We start from the raw sequence: 24,165 nt of genomic DNA on the forward strand, positions 1-24,165 counted from the left end.
GGCCTCTCCCGTTGCGGAGCACAGGCTCCGGACGTGCAGGCTCAGCGGCCATGGCTCATGGGCCCAGCCGCTTTGTGGCATGTGGGATCTTCCCGGACCGGGGCACGAACCCGTGTCCCCTGCATCGGCAGGCGGACTCTCAACCACTGCGCCACCAGGGAAGCCCAAGACTAAATACTTTTAACTCTGCATTTTGGAGTGAAGTCACTGACGGCTTGGGATTTTGTCTTACTCTTACTACTAAGTAATTGTTTTGAGATGAAAGTTATGTAACCTCTCAGGTTTCATTTTTTTGGAGTTTAAAAAAAATGTGAGGATGTGATGATGACAGAGCAGATGATATGTAAACCCTTTCCAAGTTTTAGGAGTCAGTGAAAATACATTGCTTGGGGCTGGAGAACATGGGCAGGGAAATGCTGGCTGCAAAGTAGATAAGTAGATAGATAGAAGGAAGTTTGAATCCAGTTGGGGTCACACGGGCATTTCTCTTCCCGAACTATGGGTTCTGTAGTGTAAAATAGAAGTGATAATATTTACTTATGTTTGAAAATGAAGTTATGTACATAAAGTATCCAGCAGAGCAGTTGTCACACAGTAGGCCCGCACAAACCCATCTGTTCAGTTGTTCATGATCAGGGTCTGTCTCAGGCCCTGGGTCCATGGTGTGAACTGGCTCCAGAACAAGCTGTGGCTAAATCAGAAAAGCAGTGGATTTGCTCTTTGGGAACTGGTGTAACTCTGGATCTGACTGTCCTCTACTATCTAAGTTTGTGAAATGCCGGTAGTTGTGTGAAGCTCAAGGTATGTCAGTCATGGTGCCGTTATTTTCTATGGTGTCTCTTACCAGCAGAGTTTTTAAGGAGGTGATTTCCTTAGCCACTAAAAAATGTTCACATGATTTTTAAAAATACATGCAATTATGTAACAAATTTCATAGTGAGTGACAGTTTTCTCCCCCTATCTTTCTTTAGTTGAAGTAGTTGATTAATTTTGGATTTTGGGACTAGTCCTGTTCTGCTTATATTTGCATGATTTTGTTTTAGTGATGACACTGTGGGAAATTATATACCTAAGGCAAGTTTCAGGCTTCTGTTTTGATCCATCCATCCATCCATCCTACCCACCCATTTATTCATTTATTATCTATTTGTTTACCTACCTATTTATCTACCTACATATCTACCCACCCATTCATTCATTTTAAAGGTCTAAAGGTCTTTTGTGGTGGGAGGAGTGTCGAATTGCAGATCTACCTCTGAATAATATCTTTTATCAATCAGTAGGGCCATTCTCTGATTGAAACACAACTCTAGGTTTCTAGAGGGAGCTACTCAGGTTAAAGATTCATTTTTCTAACAAGGAAAATGACCCATTACAGATCTTCCTTGACTTACAATGGAGTTAAGTCCCATAAACCCATCATAAGTTGAAAATATTGTAAGTCAAAACACATTTGCTACACCTAATCTACCTAACATAGGTGGGCCAGGCTCACAGCCACCGTGACCACTTTGAGTGCAACATGGTCTGGAGCTGTTCCTCCCCTTTGGTGAAGTGCCAGGGTCCAGCCACAACCGCTGACAACATTTCTTTTCTGAGTCAGTGTGTATTGGGTGCCCTCGTTTTACAGGTGCTGCTTCGTGTGGTTTTGATGGGACCACTACACTCGGTGCATGACTTGTAGTCATGGTCAAGTGCCTGTAATTGCTGGAATTTGCTGCTGTGGTCGTAGAGGTTAATTGCATGCACTACAGTTTCTGTTTCTAGTTATTGTCATCTCAGCAACGATGAATGGGTTCTTCCCGGAAAACTAGAAAGCTTTCCTAATGTGCTTGATGCAGATTTTCCCATGTGCCGTCTGTCCCTGCTGGCCATATTGCCATGGTGATTTCATGGGCGGGATACTCGGTCTCCAAGAGTCAGAGGAGTCTTTGTGCTGCGTTCACTTTCATAGCTTTTATAAACTCTTTTCCAATCTTTGCATTCATTTGAAAAAACGTAGAAATATTTATGGTCTCATTGATATCTCAGTAGAAGACTTTCATTCATCCCCTGAGGAGAAGAACTCTATAAATGAACATACATGTAATGCATCCAGTCCCCATTGTTGGACATTTAGGTTGTTTCTAATTTTCTCACTTCTCAAGACAGCACCCAGTGAATGTCCTTATCGTGCCTACATTTGCACGTGTGAGTGTTTCTCTAGGGTATTTACCTAGAATGGAACAGAGCTGTAGGAAACGCACACTCTTCCACTCCATCGTGTTGCCAGAATCCTCTCCAGGCAATAGTGTGTTCAAGCTCCCGCGTCCAGGAGTGTCCGGAGCTCCTGTTCACCCACAACCTTGCTAGTATAGGTACTGTCAGACTTGGAAGTTTTTTCCAATACTATGATGTGAAATGGTATCTTGTCTCTATTTCTCTGAGAAATAGTGAGCTTGCACAGTTTTTGGTATGTGTGTTGGCCTTTTGAATTTTTTCTTCTGGAAAGTGCTTGTTTGTATTTTGTGTTCTTTTTCCTAGTTTTTGATATTTGTCTTTTTTCTCAGTTTTTCTTTTCTTTCTTTCTTTTTTTTAAAAACAGATGTTAATAGTTTAGTTAGGTGTAGAGGTGGACATTTCCCCTAAATCCACATGCAGCATGTGTGTGTGTGTGTGTGTGTGCGCGCGCGCACACGTGCGCATGTGCATGCGTGTGCGCAGTGAAGCACAGGGTGACCAGAAAAAAGGCAAAGAATGTGAGAGAGCGTTGCACGTTTGGGGAGTCGTTGGCCATGTATATGAATGTAAAGGAGCGATCCTGTGGGGCCCTGCACTGCTGTGCTCTCCGGGTGATGGGATGGCATGGTTAGTCTGTCAGTGTAGAAGGCACCCGTGGTGTTAAAATGGAGATGTATTAAAGGAGGTTGGATTGGAGGGGAGCAGTTGGAGTCATGGAGGAGAGACAGGTTGAGGCTTGAACTCAGGGTATGGAGACGGGCAGCGTGGACGTCAATTTGGGAACATTAGATTGGGGTGAAGTGTCCAGATTTAGAGCTGGGTAATTGTCCGTACCTTTCACTCACGTAGGAGGCGACACGGGTGGAGCAGGTTTGGGGCTGCGGGAGGCAGGGGATGATGACAAGGAGAGGTCAGTGGACAGGAGGGCACTAAGCCACAGGAGGAGAGACTTTCGAGGAGGAATTAGCCTCCCGCCTCCTCCTCCTCCCCCCCTCTTCCTTTTCCATGTGTTTGTTCAGTTTTACTACTTTCATTACACAGTCAGCTAAGCAAAATGTGAAACATTTCCTAGTCCTGGTACGTGCAGCAGAAGCTCAATTGTACAACACGATGATGATGTAGATGGAAAGCATTTCTGAATTTTGTTCATGTAACGTGGAATGTTCCCATTGTTGTCAGTTACCTTAGCTTATTAAAGTGAGCAAGTGTTTGGTTGTTGTTGTTAGTCAGTGGACTTAATTTACTTCACAGTAGTTACAGAATGATGAGGTGTCGTGCTGGTGGCGATGGTGCGGGGAGGGAGCTGGTTTGGTATGGAGGTGCCACATGTGGGACCTTTGCCTGGGGAAGGGCAGGAGGTGGCGGTCTCATGCTGTGCCCCTTTGTGGTTCTTGTGCAGCTCTGTCTCTGGGAGGGCAGGGATGTGAGGTAGAGCTTCCTGAGTGGTCCTTTGACCCACGTGACAGAAGCTGAGGGAGCGTCCAGTCTTACTGATAAAGCTTCTGCTGCATGTACTGATGAAGAGAAGGCCACAGGAAGTGCTGCCATCCCTGATGTGTTTGAATTCACTCCTGGGGACTTCCCAGGTTGTCCAGTGGGTAAGGCTCCGAGCTCCCAATGCAGGGGGCCCGAGTTCGATCCCTGGTCGGGGAACTAGATCCCGCATGCTGCAGCTGAGAGTCCACATGCCACAACTAAGAAGTCCACATGCCGCAACTAAGAGTCCGCATGCCGCAACTAAGAGTCCGCATGCCGCAACAAAGATCCCGCGTGCCACAACAAAGATCCCGCGTGCTGCAACAAAGACCTGCCGCGGCGTGAATGAATGTATGAAAACCCAGAGAGTTCTCTGATTTCCAGGCTTAGTGCGTGTACTCAGGGTACCGTCAGGCACCCCATCAGTTAAGCTGAATGGTAGAAAGTGTGTCTGATGTTTGGATGTTGTGGCACCCCTGCCTTTTCTGTTGAGTTTTAGAGTGGGACAGCTCTGTGTGCAGTCTGCTGAGGAGAATGGTTTCCAGAACTGTCCTTTCATGGAAACAAAAATGCTTTCTATTACCTGGCAACTAGTTTCAAGCAATAGAATATATTTTTGCTTGGATTCTTGTTGTGATCAGTTTTAGTTTTTTCAGTGTAGATTGCCTCCAAGCCTTTATTCTGAAAAACTCTCATACAAGTAGAAGAGTTGAAAGAAGCGTACAGCGAAAACCTGTGTTCTCCACTTACAGCCAATCGTTGTTTCCAATATATAGTAGTATGTGCATGTATTTATAAAAAGACCAAAAAGCAAATCAAATCTCACAGTACATAAACATCACCACAGTTCCCCAGAGCCAGGGACCCTCTGTGGGCCCCATTCCCGTAGATGAAGCTCACCTCCTGGCAGGTATGCTGCTTTTGCTGTGCACTCCCCGGGCCACGGTCCTGAAACCACAGAACATGTTTGGGGGCTCAGTAGAGCATAGGTTCTTCTGTCTTGGTACAGAACGAATTCAGTGAGAGGCAGCGTGACAGGTAAGGGAAGAGTTTATTAGTATAGTACGCTTGTGAGAGATACAAGGGGGTAGGCAAGGGAGTGCTGTGCCGAGAACTTAGTGGGCTACATTTTTATAATCAAAGGAAAAGGAGTTGCCAGAACCAGTTTTAGATCTAAATCACTGTGAGGTCAAGATGCTACTTTTGCTGCCTTCAGACTGAGTATTTTCAGGGCTCAGGAAGATTCTTGATAGTGATGATTCAGTGATGATTCAGCTAAGACCTTTCGTTTCCTTCTTCTCTCCTTTAGATACGGTCAGCTAGTCTGTGTGAGATTGGAGGCAAAAGTGCCGCTTGTTGGGATAACAGCACCTTGGCAAAATCTTTGTGTGTCTTCAGTTCCCTGGTTTGACGACGGTTGAGTTGGCGATTAGTACAAGATGCCCACGTAGTTAAATCCAGTGATGATTTTGGCCTCTGAATGTTTTCTCCCCTAAAGAGCCTTAAGGATTCTCAGTTATAGGCGTTGGAATCCATGCTGGGAGGTTAAGCAGAGAAGGAATGTGTTGAAGAGCTCTGGGAGGACCCAGGGCCAGACCCAGATCTTCTGAAGATCCCAAGGGGGCCTCAGTAGCTGCTGAACCACTGGGACAGTGGGATGAGCTTAGCAGCTGTGCGGCTGCCACCCTCCAGAGTCAGGTGCCTCAGCCACACAGCTCCCTGTGGAGCAGGGGCTTGGCATTGCTGGATTCGGAACTTGATTCTCGGGCAGGTGTATCTGACTGGAGGAGCCCAGGCCACATGCTGGCCCCTTAGCTGCAAGAGAGTCTAAGACACAATTGTTCTTATTTTCTACTTTGGGAAGGTGGGACCCACAGCATAGGAAGTTATCAAGGTGATGGAAGGTGTAAAAAAGGTTATGGGGAGTCAGATGGCAGGTGTCTACCACAGTTCCCCATGGGGGCTTTTAATGGATGGCTTATTACGGAGTTTCAGCCACACAGGACCTTTATGCTTTTCATCTCCGACACCCACTTAGCAGCACATGCTATCCCCTGTTCTCTTTGAAATAGAGGTTTCTTTCTTTCCCGCTCTCCCCGCACCCAGTGCAGGTCTTCTTGTTTCACTATAACAGCTTCCGGGCTAATTTCCCTTCCTCCAGCCTCTTCCTTCCCAAGTAAATGTTAGCCGTTGTCATGAGTTAGTCTTCCTGAAAAACATCTGTTTAGCCACATTTCTGCCTCGACAACTTAGTGGGGCCCACACTCCATCTCCTGGCTGTGATGCTCTTCAAGGCCTTTGTTAGCAGAATCCACACTACCCTCCACTTGGAGCTGTGAGACCTTTGAGAACAGCTTCATAACATATGTTGTCCCAACCAAGAGGGTGGATGGTAGCAGAAGATAACAGCCACACGTAGCATCCTCAGACTTAGTGGTGAAATGCCTGTTATCAAGGTGTTCCAACCACCTCGGGTGTATTTTTTCAGCCACCTGGGAGCTGTGTGTACTTTGGTTTGCCTTGAGATTGTTTTTATGAAATCTGTACCATGGGTAACATATGCTGGATAATAAAGAGTGGAAGAAAAATTAGTCCTGAATGAATGACTCACTCCCATGCTGCTGCTGCTAATTTTAATTTACATTAGGAGTGGTAAAGCAGCTGTTCAGTGTTTTATCAAATAACAGAAATCTCTAAACAGCCTTGAAATCAATCCATTTATTGAATTGGAGAATCTTGTTGAAAGCAATTTTAGCAGTGGGCCTTATCTTGTGTCCTGACCTGGGAAGGAGTGGAGAAGAAATAGACTAGAGCCCTTTGACTTACTTGCTTTGCCAAGACCAGGTATATTGTTGATTATGAGGCCACATTCAGTTTGGTTAGCAGAGTTCTGTCTCCGCAGGCATGCTGGGAATCACCCGCATTGCATTTCCTCAGTCCTGGCCCACTTGTTGCCTTGGAAGTTAGACTAGTGTCTAAACTTCAGCTAACCGAACAAGCCACTCTCTTTATTTTCAGGATACAATAAAAATTATATATACATATATGCACACATGTAAAAAATCCTTGACTATTGTGATAAAATAATTTTTATAACCTTTCCCTCCACTTATAGAAATAACTTATGTTCACGGTAGAAAATTTGAAAATACACACACAGAAGGGCCAGGTAGAAAGAGGAAAAGAGGAATCATCCACATCTTCCACTCCCCAGAGGTCAAAACTACTTGTGGCATCTTGTTTTTTAACTCTGTGTTCTCTGCATATGTATACTTGCACATTTGGGATAATAATTATGGATCTGGTTGTGTACCTTCTCTCTTCACTCAGGTTACGTTTGGGTATGTCCCATGCTGTTTAACATTCTTTGAAAAGATGTCTTTTCTAACAGCTTTATTGAGATATAGTGCACGTGCTACAAAGTTCACCCTCTACCAACAGAGTTGTGCAACCTGCAAATGTGCTTTAAAGATGCTGTAATGTTCCAGCACATGACACAGAGCGTTCTTTAACCTGTGCCCTCAAGTCAGACCCTTCGGCTTCAACAGAATGGTTTACCATATTTAGACCTTATATAGTCGAATTATTTAGAGTTAATTTGTCAGTATGCACATCTTCTTATTATCCCTCTGTGACAATTAAGTTTTTTTTTTTTGCGGTACACGGGCCTCTCACTGTTGTGGCTCTCCCGTTGCGGAGCACAGGCTCCGGACGCGCAGGCTCAGCGGCCATGGCTCGCGGGCCCAGCCGCTCCGCGGCATGTGGGATCTTCCCGGACGGGGGCACGAACCCTTGTCCCCTGCATCGGCAGGCAGACTCTCAACCACTGTGCCACCAGGGAAGCCCGACAATTAAGTATTTTTATTTTCACTTTTTAAGTAAGGAGACTGGATAGTTAATTTTATCTCTGTGTGTATACACACTTAAATTTCATTTCATAAGGTGTTACAGGAAAAGGCAAGGAAGTCATTTTTGGTCCCTCACTCAGCTCATTAGTGCAAGTAGACTGGCTCCTCAGACCAGGTGGGGCATGTAGAACCCCATATCACAGACGCCCAGGTTTGCAAAGGTGGCACCAAGGGAAGACCATCTGTTTCATGAAGGAATCACAAAAAGATTTCGTATAGGATTCCTCTGAGAAGGGATTTCTTTAGTTTGTTTAAAGCAGTTATGATCTCTATAGTCAACCTATTTTTTCCCCCACGGGATCTTTGTTACGGCATGTGGGATATTTAGTTGTGGCATGCTGGATCTTCATTGCGGCATGAGGGATCTTTAGTTGCGGCATGTGGGATCTAGGTCCCTGACTAGGTATCGAACCCGGGTCCCCTGCATTGGGAGCGTGGAGTCTTAACTACTGGACCACCGGGAAGTCCCTATAATCAACCTATTTTGTATTCAGTTCTTTAATTTGGCTTTTAGAAATATAAATTTCCTAAGCGTCGTGATGTTGGAGGTACACGTACTCCACATGTCCTGAACGTTTGGATGGGGTGGGAAGGGTGAGGGAGGGAGGGATCTGCACACGTCTAAGACAGTAACTCTGGACGAGACTTTCTAATTTTCGATGTTGAAAAGTTACCTCTTGTGTCTTCACTTTTTATTAGGCTATTTTATAGGAGTGAACGTAGATTTAAAAACAGGGGAATATAGACAGAATTTGGCCTCAAAAAAGAGTCCTTAAACCCAAGTTAGGCCTCTGGCTCAAGGTAACAAACTGAACTCAGACATTCAAGAACCACTCCCTCATTGCCAATTCCCATTGAAATGAGCAAAGGAATAGACAACCGGGATTGCCCAGGTTCACACAGTTGCTGCTGGTGATGAGGATCTTGTTTTGTATTATTGGTCTTGGTTGCAAAAATTCCATTTGATGTGCTTCTTGCTAGGTTTATTGTTCACTTCTTTCTAGCAGTCTTTGGGATGGGAGTTAGGAGGCAAACTGGTTTTTCCTTTTCTTCAACAACTCGATTCCCCCCACCCCTCCTGTAGTGTATCTACTCTGTTTGCTATATGTTCTAGTTTCTGACTTTCTTTATAAATTATGCATTTGTATAGCTTCGGCTCTGCTCAAAGTTTTTGCTTGATGCTCTGAATCTTAATGAGCACTGCCGGGAATTGGGTGGCTTTGCCCTCAGACAAACAGGGGAATAGTGAATGTTGTGGCATATATGGCAAATCCTAGTCTTGCTTTCTGTTTATTTTCCATTACGCTCAGTTGTTTATGTTGGAAGGAATAGGAGTGAGTCAGACTCTCGGTTTGGGGAGCAGAAAGCAGTGATTGGCCAGTTTAAGCTGCATAATTTCTTCATTCTGTATAACAGCTTGGGTGTCATTGCATGCCAGCCTGTGAATTTATACTCAGGTTTGATCCACTGTATCTTTTAAAAAATATATAGTTATCAAATAATTAAGTAGGAAGAAACCAATAAAGGAATTCCTTGTGATTTTGTTTTGAATTCTTCGGTGACAGGCATTAATGTATTTTTAATCAGCAAGGTGACAAGCAGTATACAGAGGCTTTCAAGTAGAGGCAGTGATCCAGGTCCACAGGCCCTTATCTGCAATTCTGAAATCCAAAAGCTCTGAATACTGGAAATGTTTTTGCAACTCATTTGGGGGCACAACTGGGTTGTGAGCTGGTATGAGGTTATTGATAGTCTTTATTCCATGGATTGTTGATATTTGTGCATTTCAGTGGAAATTTTAATGGTTTTGAATAGGATGTTACTCCAGACCCTTCTTGGTATTTTACATGGGATATGGGATATATACCATATTATCCTTTTGTAAATTGGAAAAATCGTGAATTTCACAACACATCTGGCACCAGAGGATTGTATGGGAAACTGCCCAGGCTGTTACAACAGCGTCAGGCCCCCACTGCCCGACTGTCCCCAGCCTCTCCCACCTTGTAGCCAAGGTGATGTTGAGCCCTCTAGGTTGGGTTCAGAATCGTAAGGCAGGGTGCTCCATGCCTTTAGGGATACTTCCGGTATGGCTGGAGAGACCAGTCCTGGAGTCAAAACTTTAGGATCAGAGAAATCTTGGGGCCCGAGAGATCATCTACTTCATTTTAGGGTGAGAGAATTGTTCAGGAGAGATTGGAATTAACCGACATGTCCAAGGTCATACGTTTTCAGTGATCACTTAATGTTTTAGAGCTTCTCAAAATGATACTCTTTTCAAATTCGAAATTAACCTCTAGGGATATAACTCTGTCATCTTCAATTATATGACATTGGAGAAGAAATGTTTTAAAATTCAAAATGGTTATTTTATGTACTATTATGCAATTTTTGGCACAGTAAATTTGATAGCCCTTATATTTTCTTAATGCTATAACTGTATTATTAAAAACATGAATCTAGAATTTTTGGAATGAGGTTGAAAATAAAATACCAAAAAGACACTTTAGGGTATAGCTAAGAATTTAAAATCCACCACATTTGAAATCAAGCCAATGCCATGACAATTTGCAGGGGAGCAAAGACATATTTGATTGGCTTAAGGATATTTACTGGTATTGTCTTTTGCCCAATTGTGGAATTAAATTGGTAGCTAGGTGTTAGGTCAAATACATGTTTGTAGTTCATGGGTCAATATATTCTTGAGATGTTTTCCCTTGTTTTCTTAAAAGATATAAAAAGGCAGGATGTAGGGTTAGGTGTGTATTATATACGCCAGGATGAATCAAATTAATTCCTTTAATATCTTAATTTATGGAGTGTAGCTAATTTTATACTTTCTCTCTGAGGGCCATGCTTTCCTATTGCTCACCTTCAAAGCAATCACGGAGAAACTGTTGCTGTCAGTAATGTTTGATTAGTAATGAACACTACACTTGGTGGAGGCCTGGTGAGGTGAGGCCCATTAGCTGCCTTGCAGGACTAAAGAGCGATAATAGTGCTTCTATTAGTATTTCTGTCTAAGGACTTGGAGAGCCTCAGAGATCATACTTTTTATAATGAAATTAGAAATTATTTATTTTACTGAGAATTGTTATTTTAAGTTCATTAACTGCAGTTGTAGAGGTGGAGGGAATGCAATTTGTCTAGAGTGTCAGCTGAGGTAGAAGAAATAGGATTATGATCAGAGAGCATAGGAATGCTGTGTAAATGCCCTATCTCATCCTGCACCACCTGCCTGACAACAGAGAGATTAAGAAGAAGAAACAGGGCTTCCCTGGTGGCGCAGTGGTTGAGGGTCCGCCTGCCGATGCAGGGGATGCGGGTTCGTGCCCCGGTCCGGGAGGATCCCGCATGCCGCGGAGCGGCTGGGCCCGTGAGCCATGGCTGCTGGGCCTGCGCGTCCGGAGCCTGTGCTCCGCAACGGGAGAGGCCACAGCAGTGAGAGGCCCGCGTACAGCAAAAAAAGAAAAGAAAAAAAAAAAAAAAAAAAGAAGAAGAAACAGATGCTCCAGCAATGGAGCTTTGAAATCCCAGTGACCAGGGTACAGTCCTGGCGCCTCCGCCCAAATTCTTTACTCTCTCCATGCCTCCCTAAGGATGGCACACAGCCACCTTTTCTAGTTCATGGCCTTTTGGTGACGGCGTAGCACAGTGCCAGTTAAGGAGTAAGCACTGGCGTGTGGAGGCCATTCTTGCTCAGAAATGATCAGAAACGACTGGGCTTGAGACCTGGCCGTAAACGCCTGGAGGTAAGAAGAAGGGGTAATGTGGGGTGTTCCTGAGCTCTCATCAGCCTGGAAGGCTGGCTTACCCTCTTTCTCCTGGGTCCACAGCAGGCAGGGCTTGGCTGAGGAGCAGTGGGTGGGCTGGGCCTTAGAGCAGACCCCTGAGTGTAGTGTCCTTCACCTGGGCTTTGTGAGAGAAACGAGAGTAGGCTGTCTTTGCAGATTGAGGACAAAACACAAAACTGTGGTGGCACAGTCAGTCTAAGAGAGACCCTGATCCGTATGGAATGTTTTCTCCCCTGAAGCCTTCCCTTGCACCCAGAGGGGCCGTCCCATGACTGTAAGAAAAGCAACATTTTCCTTAGGAAGCAACTTGGAACTTGCTCCCGGGTTTAATCCACACCTCATGGAAACCTCAAAGTTCCACATTATAGAGCACAGAAAAAATGCTCTTGATTTAAAAATGGTAAAGGGCAGGTATTAGTAGTTATTCACCATGGCCATTGGAAGACCACAGAAATGTTTCCAGAAACTTCTACTTTTAAGCAGCTTATACTCAGAGTGAGTTTGCTGTAAAATAATCAATCATCTGTATGGGATTATTGATACTGATCAATTAAATATTGGAAAATGACTAATAAATAAAACTTTTGTTATTCTCTGATTACTTTTCAGCCCTTTCTCCTGACATTAGGTCAAGGGACCATTTGTTTCTTATGGCTCATAATGAGAAGATTCTGGCATGTCTGTGGGAAGATATTGTTCCTCTCTTCAGTATGTCTTTGGAGGCAGGGTTGCAGTTCCTTTAAAGAGTGAAATTATTATTAATAAATGCTTTTTGTTTCTTTTTTTTTAAGAATATATATATATATTTGGCTGTCGGGTCTTAGTTGCGGTACATGGGCTCTTCGTTGCACCGCACGGGCTTCTCTCTAATTGTGGTGCGCGGGCTCCAGGGCGTGTGAGCTCTGTAGTTGTGGCACGCGGGGTCCAGGGCGCGTGGGCTCTGTAGTTTGTGGCACGCGGGCTCTCTAGTTGAGGTGCACAAGCTCAGTAGTTGTGGTGGGCGGGCTTACTTGCCCCGCGGCATGTGGGATCTTAGTTCCCCAACCAGGGATCGAACCCACGTCCCTGCACTGGAAGGTGGATTCTTTACCACTGGACCACCAGGGAAGTCTCAATAAATCCTTTTTTTAAGTGTTGGGAGAGAAGAGACAAAAATACTTCCTTTCTTCCCCATATAACTTTAAATTCTGTTTGAACAGAGGAATATTTTCTTGCTGTAATAAAGATTATATCAAATCAGTAACCATCATCATTCTCAGTGATGAAACATTTATGACAATTTTGTTAAAACCAAGTGCAAAGATCACCACTATCATCATTTTGTAATTATTAGTAATATGATTTTGGAAGATCTATGTAATGCCATAAGACCTAAAAAAAAAAAGGGAATGATCTATTGGAAAGAATGAGATAGACTCATCATGTCACAGACAGTATGTTTGTATACTAACAAAACCTGGAGAGAGTCACCTAAAAGCAGTTACGTTTAATTAAGAATTTAGTAAAGTGACTTAAACATTATTCTGATGGGGGGTTGGTGGTGGTGGGATGAAATGGGAGATTGAGATTGACATATATACACTAATATGTATAAAATAGATAACTAATAAGAACCTGCTGTGTAAAAAAAAATTAAATATGGGAAAAAAAATAGGATGCCTGGGTTGGGGGGGGTGGAGGGGAAGAATAAAGGTCACTTCCCAAGGTCCATGTGGGAGTTCTCCCATCCCTTCTGCTCTCTGTCTCTTAGTTTTCAAAGATCTCCACTGGTGAGAGAATACGGTATTCAAAATTGTTAACTGATTAGGGAGTCAGAAAATCCTCAAAGGGACCTCGCTTTGGCTGGGGAAACAAGTTTCCAAAGCAAAATAAACAATTTCGATTCCATTGGTGAATCTCTATAAAGAAAAGTCACTGTTACCCAAATTATATTCTTGCAGAAGAGCTAATGAGTGTAGATTCTGCCGCAGGTTTTATCTCCTGTTTCTGGATTAAAGAAAAGGACATTCTCTGGTGGATAAAGCCTGGGAAGGTGGGGATGAAAAAAAAAACACAAAACATTATTCTGGTATATCAGCAATTATCAGTAAGAAACTCCTATGGGCAAAATACATGTATAGTAGCATATTGCCCCCAAATAGTCATGAACAATCCAGGAATAATCTTAAAAGAAATGACTAGGACTTGGCGAAGATGTTTAACTAAACATCTAAGAAGTAATGTTTAACTAAACATAAAGAAGTAAACTAAGAGGTAATGTTTAACTAAACATTACTGAGAAAAATTAAAAGAAAATTTGAGGGACTTCCCTGGTGGTCCAGTGGTTAAGACTCCACACTTCCAATGCAGGGGGCCTGGGTTTGATCCCTGGTCAGGGAACTAGATCCCACATGCTGCAGCTAAGAGCCCACCTGCCGCTACTGAAAATCCCACGTGCCACAACTAAAGATCCCTCATGCCGCAACTAAAGATCCAACCCAGCACAGCCAAATAATTAAATAAATATTAAAGAAAAAAGAAAATTTGAATAAACAGAGAAACACACTGTGTTCCTGTATGGAAAAATAGAATATCATAAGGATGTCATGTCTTGCCAAGTTTAGTTTATATGTTTAATGAAATTTTTTTGTATTTTGAATCCATTTCTATTCATTTAACATTTTAAGAATTTAATCTAAGTGTCATTCTGTTAAGAGTATATAATGGTGTGCTTAAATATTCCCTTATTTGCTTAAAATTTAGGTTGCTCCCACTTATTTTTCATGATAAGAAATGCTGTGAAGAAGGGCTTCCCTGGTGGCGCAGTGGTTGAGAGTCCACCTGCCAATGCAGGGGACACGGGTTCGTGCCTGGTCTGGGAAGATCGCACATGCTGTGGAGCGGCTAGGCCCGTGAGCCATGGCTGCTGAGCCTGCGCGTCCGGAGCCTGTGCTCCGCAACAGGAGAGGCCACAACAGTGAGAGGCCTGCGTACCGCAAAAAAAAAAGAAATGCTGTGAAGAAAATCTTTACACATAGAAAGTTCTCTCATTATATTTTGTACCTCCTATGACAGATTCTCGTATGTGGAATTATTGGATCAAAGAAGACAATTTAAAATACTCAGTGTTATCAATATGCAGCTTGATTAAACAACTTTAATCAAAATCTCCATGGGATTAAGAAATTGAATAACAATTAATTTGGAAAAAATAGGTGAATATACATGTAGCCAAGTAAAAGTTTAAAAAAAATTGTGAAGAAGAAAACCAGGCTCTCCCAAGCATTGTGAAATGTTGTGAAGATAAATTAGTTAAATCAGTGAAGTATGTGACCCAGAAATAGAATTTGGTCTATGTGGGAATATATGCTAGAGGAGTCACTACAAACCTGTGAGTTTGGGGAGATTATTTAACAGGGGGAATTGGCACCATTGGGTAGTTTTTTGAGACAAAATTAATCCTCACCTGGTACCATATACCAAAATAATATCCAGCTGGATTAAAAGGGTGAAGCGTGGGCTTCCTTGGTGGTGCAGTGGTTGAGGGTCTGCCTGCCGATGCAGGGGACACGGATTCGTGCCCCGGTCCGGGAGGATCCCACGTGCCGCAGAGCGGCTGGGCCCGTGAGCCATGGCCGCTGAGCCTGCGCATCCGGAGCCTGTGCTGCGCAACGGGAGAGGCCGCAACAGTGAGAGGCCCGCGTACCGCCAAAAAATAAAAAAAAGGGGAGGGTGAAATGTGAAACAAGTGAAAACATTAGAGGAAAATCCCTGTATTCACCCACTCAGCAGATGGTCACTGAGCTAGGCCTGGGCCAGGTGTCTGCTCCTGCATGTCAACTCTGACCTTGGAGGAGCTGCAGGTGCACAGAGGAGCGTGAATGGGCCTGGCTCCACCAAGAGGAAGACATGGATGCTGGGGTGGTGTTGAGCAGGTGTCTCTGCCCTGACAGGGTCTGGGAAGGCCTTCCCGAGGAGTGGAGGTCTGAACCCGAGAGACCCGGAGCTGGTGAGGCCGTGCAAGGAGCCCTGAGGGGCTGTGTTTGAAGACCCAGAGGTCATGCTGGCAGACCAAGGGTGAGACTTGATGTGAGTGAAGAGCTTGGCAGGATCTGGAGCTTATGAGGCTTGAATAGCATGTGGAGCAGTTCACAGTGAATCTTGAAGGTTTTGGGAACTGATTGAAAACAGGGCAGTGTGCCAATGTGTTTGAAAGCCTGGACTGGGGGAGGCAGGGGAAGGGGTCCTAGGAAAATGGTGGAGCACAGGTTGGACGTGATGGTGGCTTAGAGCTGGCAGATAGTGAAGTGGACAAACTCAGAGACATTCAGGAGCAGGACAAAAGAGATGGACGGGGAGTCACAGTGGGCACTGGCGCTCGGGAGCCTGGTGGAGGGAGCAGAGGCTCAGGTGGTCTTCCTAGCGGCCACCCTATTTGAAATGATATCTTGCCCCTCCTTGCAGGGATTTTTCTTTTATTTATTTATTTATTTGGCCGTGCTGTGCAGCATACGAGATCTTAGTTCCCTGAGTAGGGGTCGAACTCGTGCCCCCTGCGTTGGGAACACGGCGTCTTAACCCCTGGACCACGAGGGAAGTCCCAGGGATTTTATTTCTTTGATTTACTACTGTATCTTCATTTTGTAAAAATAGCGGTTGGCACCTGGTAGGTGCTTAGTAAATATCTGTTGAACAAGTGAACTAATGAAGGATGAGTTCCAGATTTCTGGCTTGAGCAGCTGGATAGGTGGGGCTGACGTTTCCTAACACTGGGAAGTCGGAGTTGGAGCAGGAGCAGGTGTGGAGGAAGATGTATCAGCTGATGGGTCCAGGGCTTCGGTATGTCGAGAATCAGGAAGGAATCCAATGGCAAACACTAGACTAGGGAAATATTTACAATAAATTATGTGGATGCCATCTTTAATATGTAAAGAGTACATGAAAACCAATTACAAAAGATCACTAATATTAGTAAATAAATGGTAGTATAAACATGAGTAGAAAATCCACAAAGGATACAAATATTTGAAAAAAATATTCAGCCTTATTAATACTAAAGAATGCAAACTAAATCAGTATGACAATTTCTCTCTCATCAAATTATTAACAATTTTAAATAATGAGAATAGCGATGAACTGGTCAGAATGTAAATTTGTGCGGAGTTTTTGCGAAGTAATTTGGCAGAATGTATAGAGTGTCTTAACATGTTTATATCTTTTGATCAAATAATTCTGTTTCTGGAAGTATATCATAAGGAAGCCTGAGAAAAGCCTCTCCTGCCATGTACTCTTCCCCATCTGCTTACTTGACTCTGAAACCCTGTCTTACTTGTGAAATACCCCTGGGGTGGCACAGGTAACAGGCGACTGAAGACCGGCTGTAGAAGCAGAGGGCTCCGTATGTCTGGGAACATTTTAACAACTGGAAAACTCATCAGTGAATTTCATATTGAATTATTTGTTTTTTCTGTTGTGTTTCTAGATGAAGACCGTCAGCGTTGCCTTAGTTTTGTGCCTGAATGTTGGTGTGGACCCTCCAGATGTGGTGAAGACTACTCCTTGTGCACGTTTGGAATGCTGGATTGGTAAGCGTGGGTCCCTCTCTTACAGCCTGTTGCAGGGGTCACTGCGTGGCGTTCTGGGCTTGGCAGGACTTGCCTCCACTGTCCTGGTCCAGTGCAGGCCTGTGATTGGTTTGTGTAAATCTGAAGATTTTATTTCATTTTGCAGTTATATAACCTTTAGGCTATTTTAGATACATTCACTTATGATTTGCAGTGGAGAAAGTGTCTCAAGAAAAATTGATAAGATAATGACTATTGGATTATATAATTTTCTCCTTTAAATTTGTCCTGCATCTGGCATGTAGTACAAGCTTTATTTATTGATTGATTGATTGATTGCTGTGTTGGGTCTTCGTTTCTGTGCGTGGGCTTTCTCTAGTTGCGGTGAGCGGGGGCCACTCTTCATCGCAGTGCGCAGGCCTCTCACTGTCGCAGCCTCTCTTGTTGCAGAGGACAAGCTCCAGACGCGCAGGCTCAGTAGTTGTGTCTCACGGGCCTAGGTGCTCCGTGGCATGTGGGATCTTCCCAGACCAGGGCTCGAACCCGTGTCCCCTGCATTGGCAGACAGATTCTCAACCACCGCGCCACCAGGGAAGCCCAGTACAAGTTATATACACTTAAACCTGAATGACTGATGCCTGCATGCACAGTGCACAGTGAGGAGTCCCACCTAGCTCTTTCCAGGAGGAGGCGAGGCTGTTCTTTGTCGTCATCCTCCTCGGAGCATCTTAGCACAGTGCTGACTAGAAATGGTGAGTGTGCACAACCTTCACTTGTTTCTGGTCTTAGGGAGAATGCATTAGGCTCCCACCACTAAATAGGGCATTAGCCAAAGTTTTTTTCTGATGCCTTTTCTAAGGTAAGAAGTTCACTTCTATTTTTAGTTTGCTGAGAGTTTCTGTCAAGAATCAATGTTGCATCTTATAAAATGCTTTCTCAACATGTTGAGATAATCACCTGGCTTTTCTCCTTTAGTCTGTTGATGTGGTGAATTATATGGATTGATTTTTTGGTTGTTGAGCCAACCTTGAATTTCTGGCATAAACCTCACTTGTATTATCTTTTTCATATGTTCCTGGATTTGACTGCTAATAGTCTGTTAAGGAATTTTGCATCTCTGTTTATGAAGGATATTGGTCTATAGTTTTCTCATCTTCTAACATATTTGTTTGGTTTTGGTACCAAAATAATGCTTGGTCTCATTAAATGAGTTGAGAAGTATTCCCATCTTTTCTTTTTTATGGAAGAGTTTGTATTGATTTGGGTATTATTTCTTCTCTAAATTTTAGTGTAATTTACCAATGAAGCCATCACAGTATGAATTTTCCTTTGTTTCCGTCACTGATTATTCAGCTTTCTCTTGTTGGTAGGATCAGGGCAACCCCCCCACCCCCAGCTTTTTCTATTCTAAGCAAAAGCAGAAATTCCCTTTATCTACTTTAAATAGTAAAAATTACAAACTTATTATAATCTGAATTGGAAAAAAAAGTTACTTTTCCCACTTACCTGTCTCGCTACTCTTTGGGGGTGTCTTAGGATGACAGCCTTTGTTTCACAGCCTCCTGCCTGAAGCATAGGCCCCTTGTTCCCCAAGCCCGGTGTCAGTAGCTGTTTTCTGTGGTCAGTTTCCTTAGATGCTTTCTTGGCTCTCTGCCATCCCCTGGTGACTGTGCCGATTGAAATTGACTTCTTATTAGCCACCACTGACTGTTTCCACTTCATTTATCCCTTGTCAAAGCTGAATTTAATCAATTGTTTTCTATTTCCTCCCTCTTTATCTACTCTTCTGTTAGGATTTTTAACACAGGGCTTCTCAACCTGGATCCTGGTGTGTACTCCTAGGGATGCGTGAGCCCGCTGGGATTGTGTGAGCGGTGGTGTCTGAGTATAGCATTGCACCTTCCGGGCTGAGGGCCCTTGGTTTTTATTAGATTCTCTAGGGGTCCTTTGCATCCTACCCTCCTGTCCCCAAATAGAAATCAAAGAACCCTCCCTCACATCTCACCCAGTCTCTTTGATCAGTATTTATGGGACAATGTTAATGAAAACGCAAAGAATTCCTTACTTCCTTCTTGGTGTGAAATCCAGCAAACGAATAGATTTTTTAATATTGTGTTCTTAAAAAAATTTTGCAATTCACGTGTGCAATCTACTTTGTAATAATTTCGATGGATTTTGAATTCAAAAGGGCACATTGCCTTTTTTTAGATTTAATTTTATTTATTTATTTGTTTGTTTGTTTATTTATGGCTGCATTGCATCTTTGTTGCTGCGCGGGCTTTTTCTAATTGTGGTGAGTGGGGGTCACTCTTCGTTGCGGTGCGCGGGCTTCTCCTTGCAGTGGCTTCTCTTGTTGCGGAGCATGGGCTCCAGGTGTGCAGGCTTCAGTAGTTGTGGCCCGCGGGCTCAGTGGTTGTGGCATACAGGCTTAGTTGCTCCACGGCATGTGGGATCGTCCCGGACCAGGGATCAAACCCGTGTCCCCTGCGTTGGCAGGCGGATTCTTATCCACTGCGCCACCAGGGAAGTCCCCACGTTGCCTTTTTTAAGTTGAAAAAATTTCGCTTGGCTTTTATTAAAAAGTGGGTCCTTATGTTGGTGATTTTAACAATATGGGATAAGAAAAAAAAAACTCTTAGAGATTTGATTCAGCAAATTTGTAATGGTGTCTAGCAGCCTGTATTTTAATTTTTATTTTGAAAAAACATTTTCAAAAGTTGCAAGTAGAGCACTAAGCAGTGTTTTTCCTGATTCATTTGAAAGTAAGCTGCTGAAATGATGCTCCATCACCTTGGAATCCTTTAGTGTGTGATTCCTACAAACAAGAGTTTCTCTTTCATAATGACAACTCGGTCTTCACAGACAGGGGATTAACATGGATGCCCTGCTACTGGGTTAGCCTCAGGCTGCATTCAAGTTTGCCAGGTGTCCCCATAAGGTCCTTTATGGCACAAGGACCCTTCGCTGTATCACCCATTGCCCTTAATTTAGTCTCATTCAGGCTGCAGCAGGCCTCAGTCTTTCCTTAACCTTCATGACCTTGACATTCAGAAGATCACCAGTGCTCTGTTTAGCAGAACAACCGCTGATGTTTCCTCGGGATTAAATTTTGTTTATGCCTCTTTGGCAAGAGTGTCATGGAAGAGATCCGCCTTCCTCTGTGGTGTCCTGTCAGGTGGCACATGACTTTGATTTATCCCATTGCTGGTTATGTAACTCTTTTATCACTTGATTAAGTTGGTGTGGTACCTGAACTTCAGCTGTGAAATCCGCCCCCTTCCCTTTTGTAGTTAATAAGTATTTTGAGGGAAGAGGTGCTTTGGCTGCATTAATATTTCTTTCCTCATCACACTTTCAGTTTATTCAATTTGAAGTCATGGTTTCCTTTTTTATATTTTATATATTTTTATTCCTATTTTATATTATAATCAGTGGATTATAGTCCAATATTACCATCATTTATCTTGATACTCCACTTGTTTCCCATTTAGCTAGTGGGAACCCATTCCCACTGGCTTATATGGCCTTTTGTCTTGCTTCCATCGTCCTTAGAGTTACATCTGTACTTTCTATCTCATCTTGTCTTTCCCTGCTCCATTCCTGGGATCAGCCATTTCTCCAAGGAGCCCAGTTCCTTTTAGTGGCAAGTAGAATTTGAAAACCGAGATCTGGGTTCTAGGTGTTCTTATTGGAGCTGTGTACTGTGTTGTTTCTCCCATTGCCTCTCTCATTGGACGGAGCAAGGGAATGCACACATGCACACATGTGCATAATATATGTGTGTGTTTCTGTGTGGACACACATTCATATCTATATTTCAGTATTATCTATACAAATAAAAAACATGCATTACATTAGTGCCTCCCATTCCAAACCAATAGGAATTTTCCGTATTTATAACTCTTCCTCTGACAGTGAGAACCTTGGTATCCTTCATCCTTAATATATTTACTAATTTGATGAATCCTCCTCTGTGAACCAACTTCTCATCCCTGTCATCATACTCCTTTATTTTATACCCAGCTTCTTCCCCCACAGGTGTCCGTGCTCCTCATTGCCTGGGCTCCGATACCCCATATGGGTCACCACTCCATGGACATACCTTCTTTCCTTCCCCCGTACAGGCTCTGAGCCCCTGATTGGACTTGACAGCTCATTCTGGGCCACCACAGTTACCCTCATCCTAGAGCAGGTACCAACCTTGCCCAGACCTGCCTCTCCCACCAATGGCTTTAGGATTGTTCAAGAAGGGATTTCAGCATTTTCAACAAGTGCTTTAGGTTTCAGGCTTGGCTAGCTCAAGGGATGATGATATTATCAGTAACCAAGATGGAGAGTTGGGGGCCAGCTGGGCTGGGGAGATAATGGGATTACATTTTGTGTAAGGTAAGGTGCTTCTGGAATGCTCAGAGTAGAGCCACCTTCCAGCAGACAGCTGGAAAGACCTCTCTGGTTGGAGAAAGGGATTTGGGGGATGTCACCTGCTGAGAATGTGCAGTGACTAGAGGGAGAGGAGCAGAGCCAGGCCATGAGTGAGTGGGGAGGGGTGCCGCCTGTGACAGAGACCCCTCTGGGTGGGCAGAGGTAGGAGGAGGGCCAGGTGCCACTGGATGAGAGTTTCAGGTTGGCATTGTCACAAGCTGTGGCTGCAGTTGAGTGAGAGATGCTGGGAGCCTGGAAGGCAAAGGGGAGAGGTACAGTGAAGGCTTGGCTGGCGAGGCAAGGAGACCCAGGCTTGATGACGGGTTGGTTCTGCCATTTTCAGGATGGGAATACCTGGAGTATGTCATGGGTGGGGAAGGAGTCCCTAGGAAGACCCCCTGCAGGGGTTGGTGCCCTCATATAACCTAAAAAGCTGTTTCTGTTTAGAAGGCAACCAATCGATGTTTTATATGTGGTCTTAGCATTTTGTGCTCTGTCAGCAGAATTCAAAAGGTTTTGCACTCGTCAGGACCCCAGCTTATTCATTCCAGCTGTTTCACTCAGTGAGTTCCTTAACCATTTGGGGCCTTAGTTTCCTCATCTGCAAAATGGAGCTGATGATGGCGCCCATCTTTTGGCTGGAGGGCGATTAACTGGAGCGTGAACTGGGCTTAGCATGGGGACTGCCCTCAGCCAGGAGCAGCCCCCACGGGCCTGCACCCGCCTCCCCACCCCACCCAGCAGGCCAAGGTGCAGGGTGGGAGCTTGAGCTCTTCCTGCGTCTGTGCTACCTCTGCTCCGTTCTGTGTGCTCGCCCCAAAAGAGAGGGGAAAGAACCCTGTGCTTCTGTGCACAGGGCTGGGTAGGGATTACGAGTTGATTGCTTTATGGCTGCAGACACACATCAAACTGGTGAGACTGTGCTGGTTGAAACTGCCCTGATCTCAGGGACAAGGGGTCTGGGAGCTTGAGAAATAGACAGATTCTTACTTTCCAGTCCCTTTTTGTGTACCTGTGTGTGCACAGTCTCCATACACGTTGGGGAGAATCCTACTTCCAGAGGCTCAGAGGATGTAAGAGTCCCTGAAGCGGCCCTTTAGGTTTTCGTGTGGTGCCAGAACAAGCGAGTAGAGGTTGTACCACAGTACTCTGCAGTGATGGCCTGCCCTCCCTGCTGGACTGTTGCACAGCCAAGGCCCGGCTTCCGAGCTCCGGCTGAGGGAGGAGGAAAGGCGCACAGGCCCTGAGTAGCCCGGCAGGAGTGTGTATGCAGACGTGAGGCCGTAGGAGTGGTCCGGGAGCTAAACGCCTCTCCCCGCCCCACCCCGCCCCACCCCTCTGTTCCTGTAGATAATAAGATGCTGTTTTATTTCTTGGAGGTGACACTCAGGGAAGCAGGGGGGAAGCTGTTTTGTTTTATGGCCCCACATTAAAGTAAAAACAATCCCGCTAAAGAACGGTGCTCCTATACCTGCTGGAGGAATCTGTGTTTTAAAACAGTGTAGATGAGCTGAGTGCTGAACAGGAGGGAGTATAATTTAGCCTTGATGTCTTTTATGTCTAGCTAATGGTAGCCGTGTATTACAGGTAAGAAGGCTATGGGTTTGTCGGATGCTTGGGAATTTGGTTATCCTAAGGAAATATTTGGGAGGCACTTTGCTTTGTTTCCCTTATTCCTTAGAGAAAAGCATTTTCTTCTTCCCTCCACACAAGTGGGCATTAAGAGACCTGTGTTGATGAGCTAAAAATAGTGGTGGTAGGCCTTTGCGTGTCGCTCTTGGTTTTACAGACACTTTCACAGACTGTCATCTGATTCTTACATCAGACTTGGGCTTGAGAGATAGTCGAGTTGGTCAACAGATGTTTGTTAAGTAGAGATCTACGTGTTAAGTGTAGAGGTATACACAGAAGAAATGTAGGTCGTGATCCTTGGGATTTCGCTGGAGACAAGACGAGAGCAAGGGAGACAGACCCCTCGAGCTCAGCAGATGTGGGGGAGTTGGAATGGGCCACACGGGTTGGGGGGGCTGCACGGGAGGTGAGAGTGAAGGACCCCGGGAAGAGAAGGAGCCTGGCAGTGGGGACCGAGCCCTGGGAGTGCTTGCTGGGCTCGCCCGGGCCCTGCTGCTGGATGCTGGGGCACGCCCCATGCCTGCACCTGGGACCCTTGCTCTAAGGGGCTCCTGGTTTAAACCCTGTTTTCTCTGTTCGGTGACACCAGCCTCTTGTAGTAGTGTCTGGGTTTCCCCCGAAGGAGGACTGTGTAACTGCTCGGAGCCTCCCTTCCTCTCTAGTGTGCAAAGTGACTTTTGTGTAAACAGCGAGGCCCATACTTAAAACAGGGCGTCCCAACCACCCCCTCAGCTCTTTTGAGAACACATCCAGCTCTTGGTGTTTGTATACAACACAGCAAAAGACAACAGGGACCTGGTCTACTTGTGGATATTTGGGGAGGGAGGTTGAGTGGTTAGGATGGGGCTTAATTGTAGAGAAGGCTCCTGCAGGATTCTGGCTCCCTTCCTAGGACCCTCAGGTACTGGGAGGATCGGGGTTGGGCCATTAGCCAGAGCATTACTGCCACGGTGCATACAGCTGAGGGGCTCCCAGCTCTGTCCTTGAGCTCAGTGAGATGAAATGCCTGTCACTCTGTGTGCTACTACTTATAAAATGTATGTAGATGATATTATGGCTAATAGAATACAGAGCCATTAAAAACCGTTTCTGATTTCAGTGGCCTTTTTGCCATTATGTACTTTCTCAAGCAAAAATTAGTTACACAACTGATTAGTGGCAGAGTCCTTG

General features: G+C 44.7%; 1 protein-coding gene across 4 annotated transcripts in view; it reads left to right on the top strand.

Moving 5' to 3' along the window:
* Positions 1-24,165, top strand: part of RPTOR (regulatory associated protein of MTOR complex 1) — a 345,589-nt gene that overhangs the window by 63,215 nt on the left and 258,209 nt on the right. For all 4 annotated transcript variants that reach the window (XM_082678814.1, XM_082678816.1, XM_082678815.1 and 1 more), the window contains exon 2: positions 16,860-16,962. In XM_082678814.1, the coding sequence (XP_082534940.1) occupies positions 16,860-16,962 (103 nt within the window). The remainder of the gene's footprint in view (positions 1-16,859; positions 16,963-24,165) is intronic.

This window comes from Grampus griseus (assembly GCF_964374135.1).
Source record: "Grampus griseus genome assembly, chromosome: 20".
NCBI classification, from domain to species: Eukaryota; Metazoa; Chordata; class Mammalia; order Artiodactyla; family Delphinidae; genus Grampus; species Grampus griseus.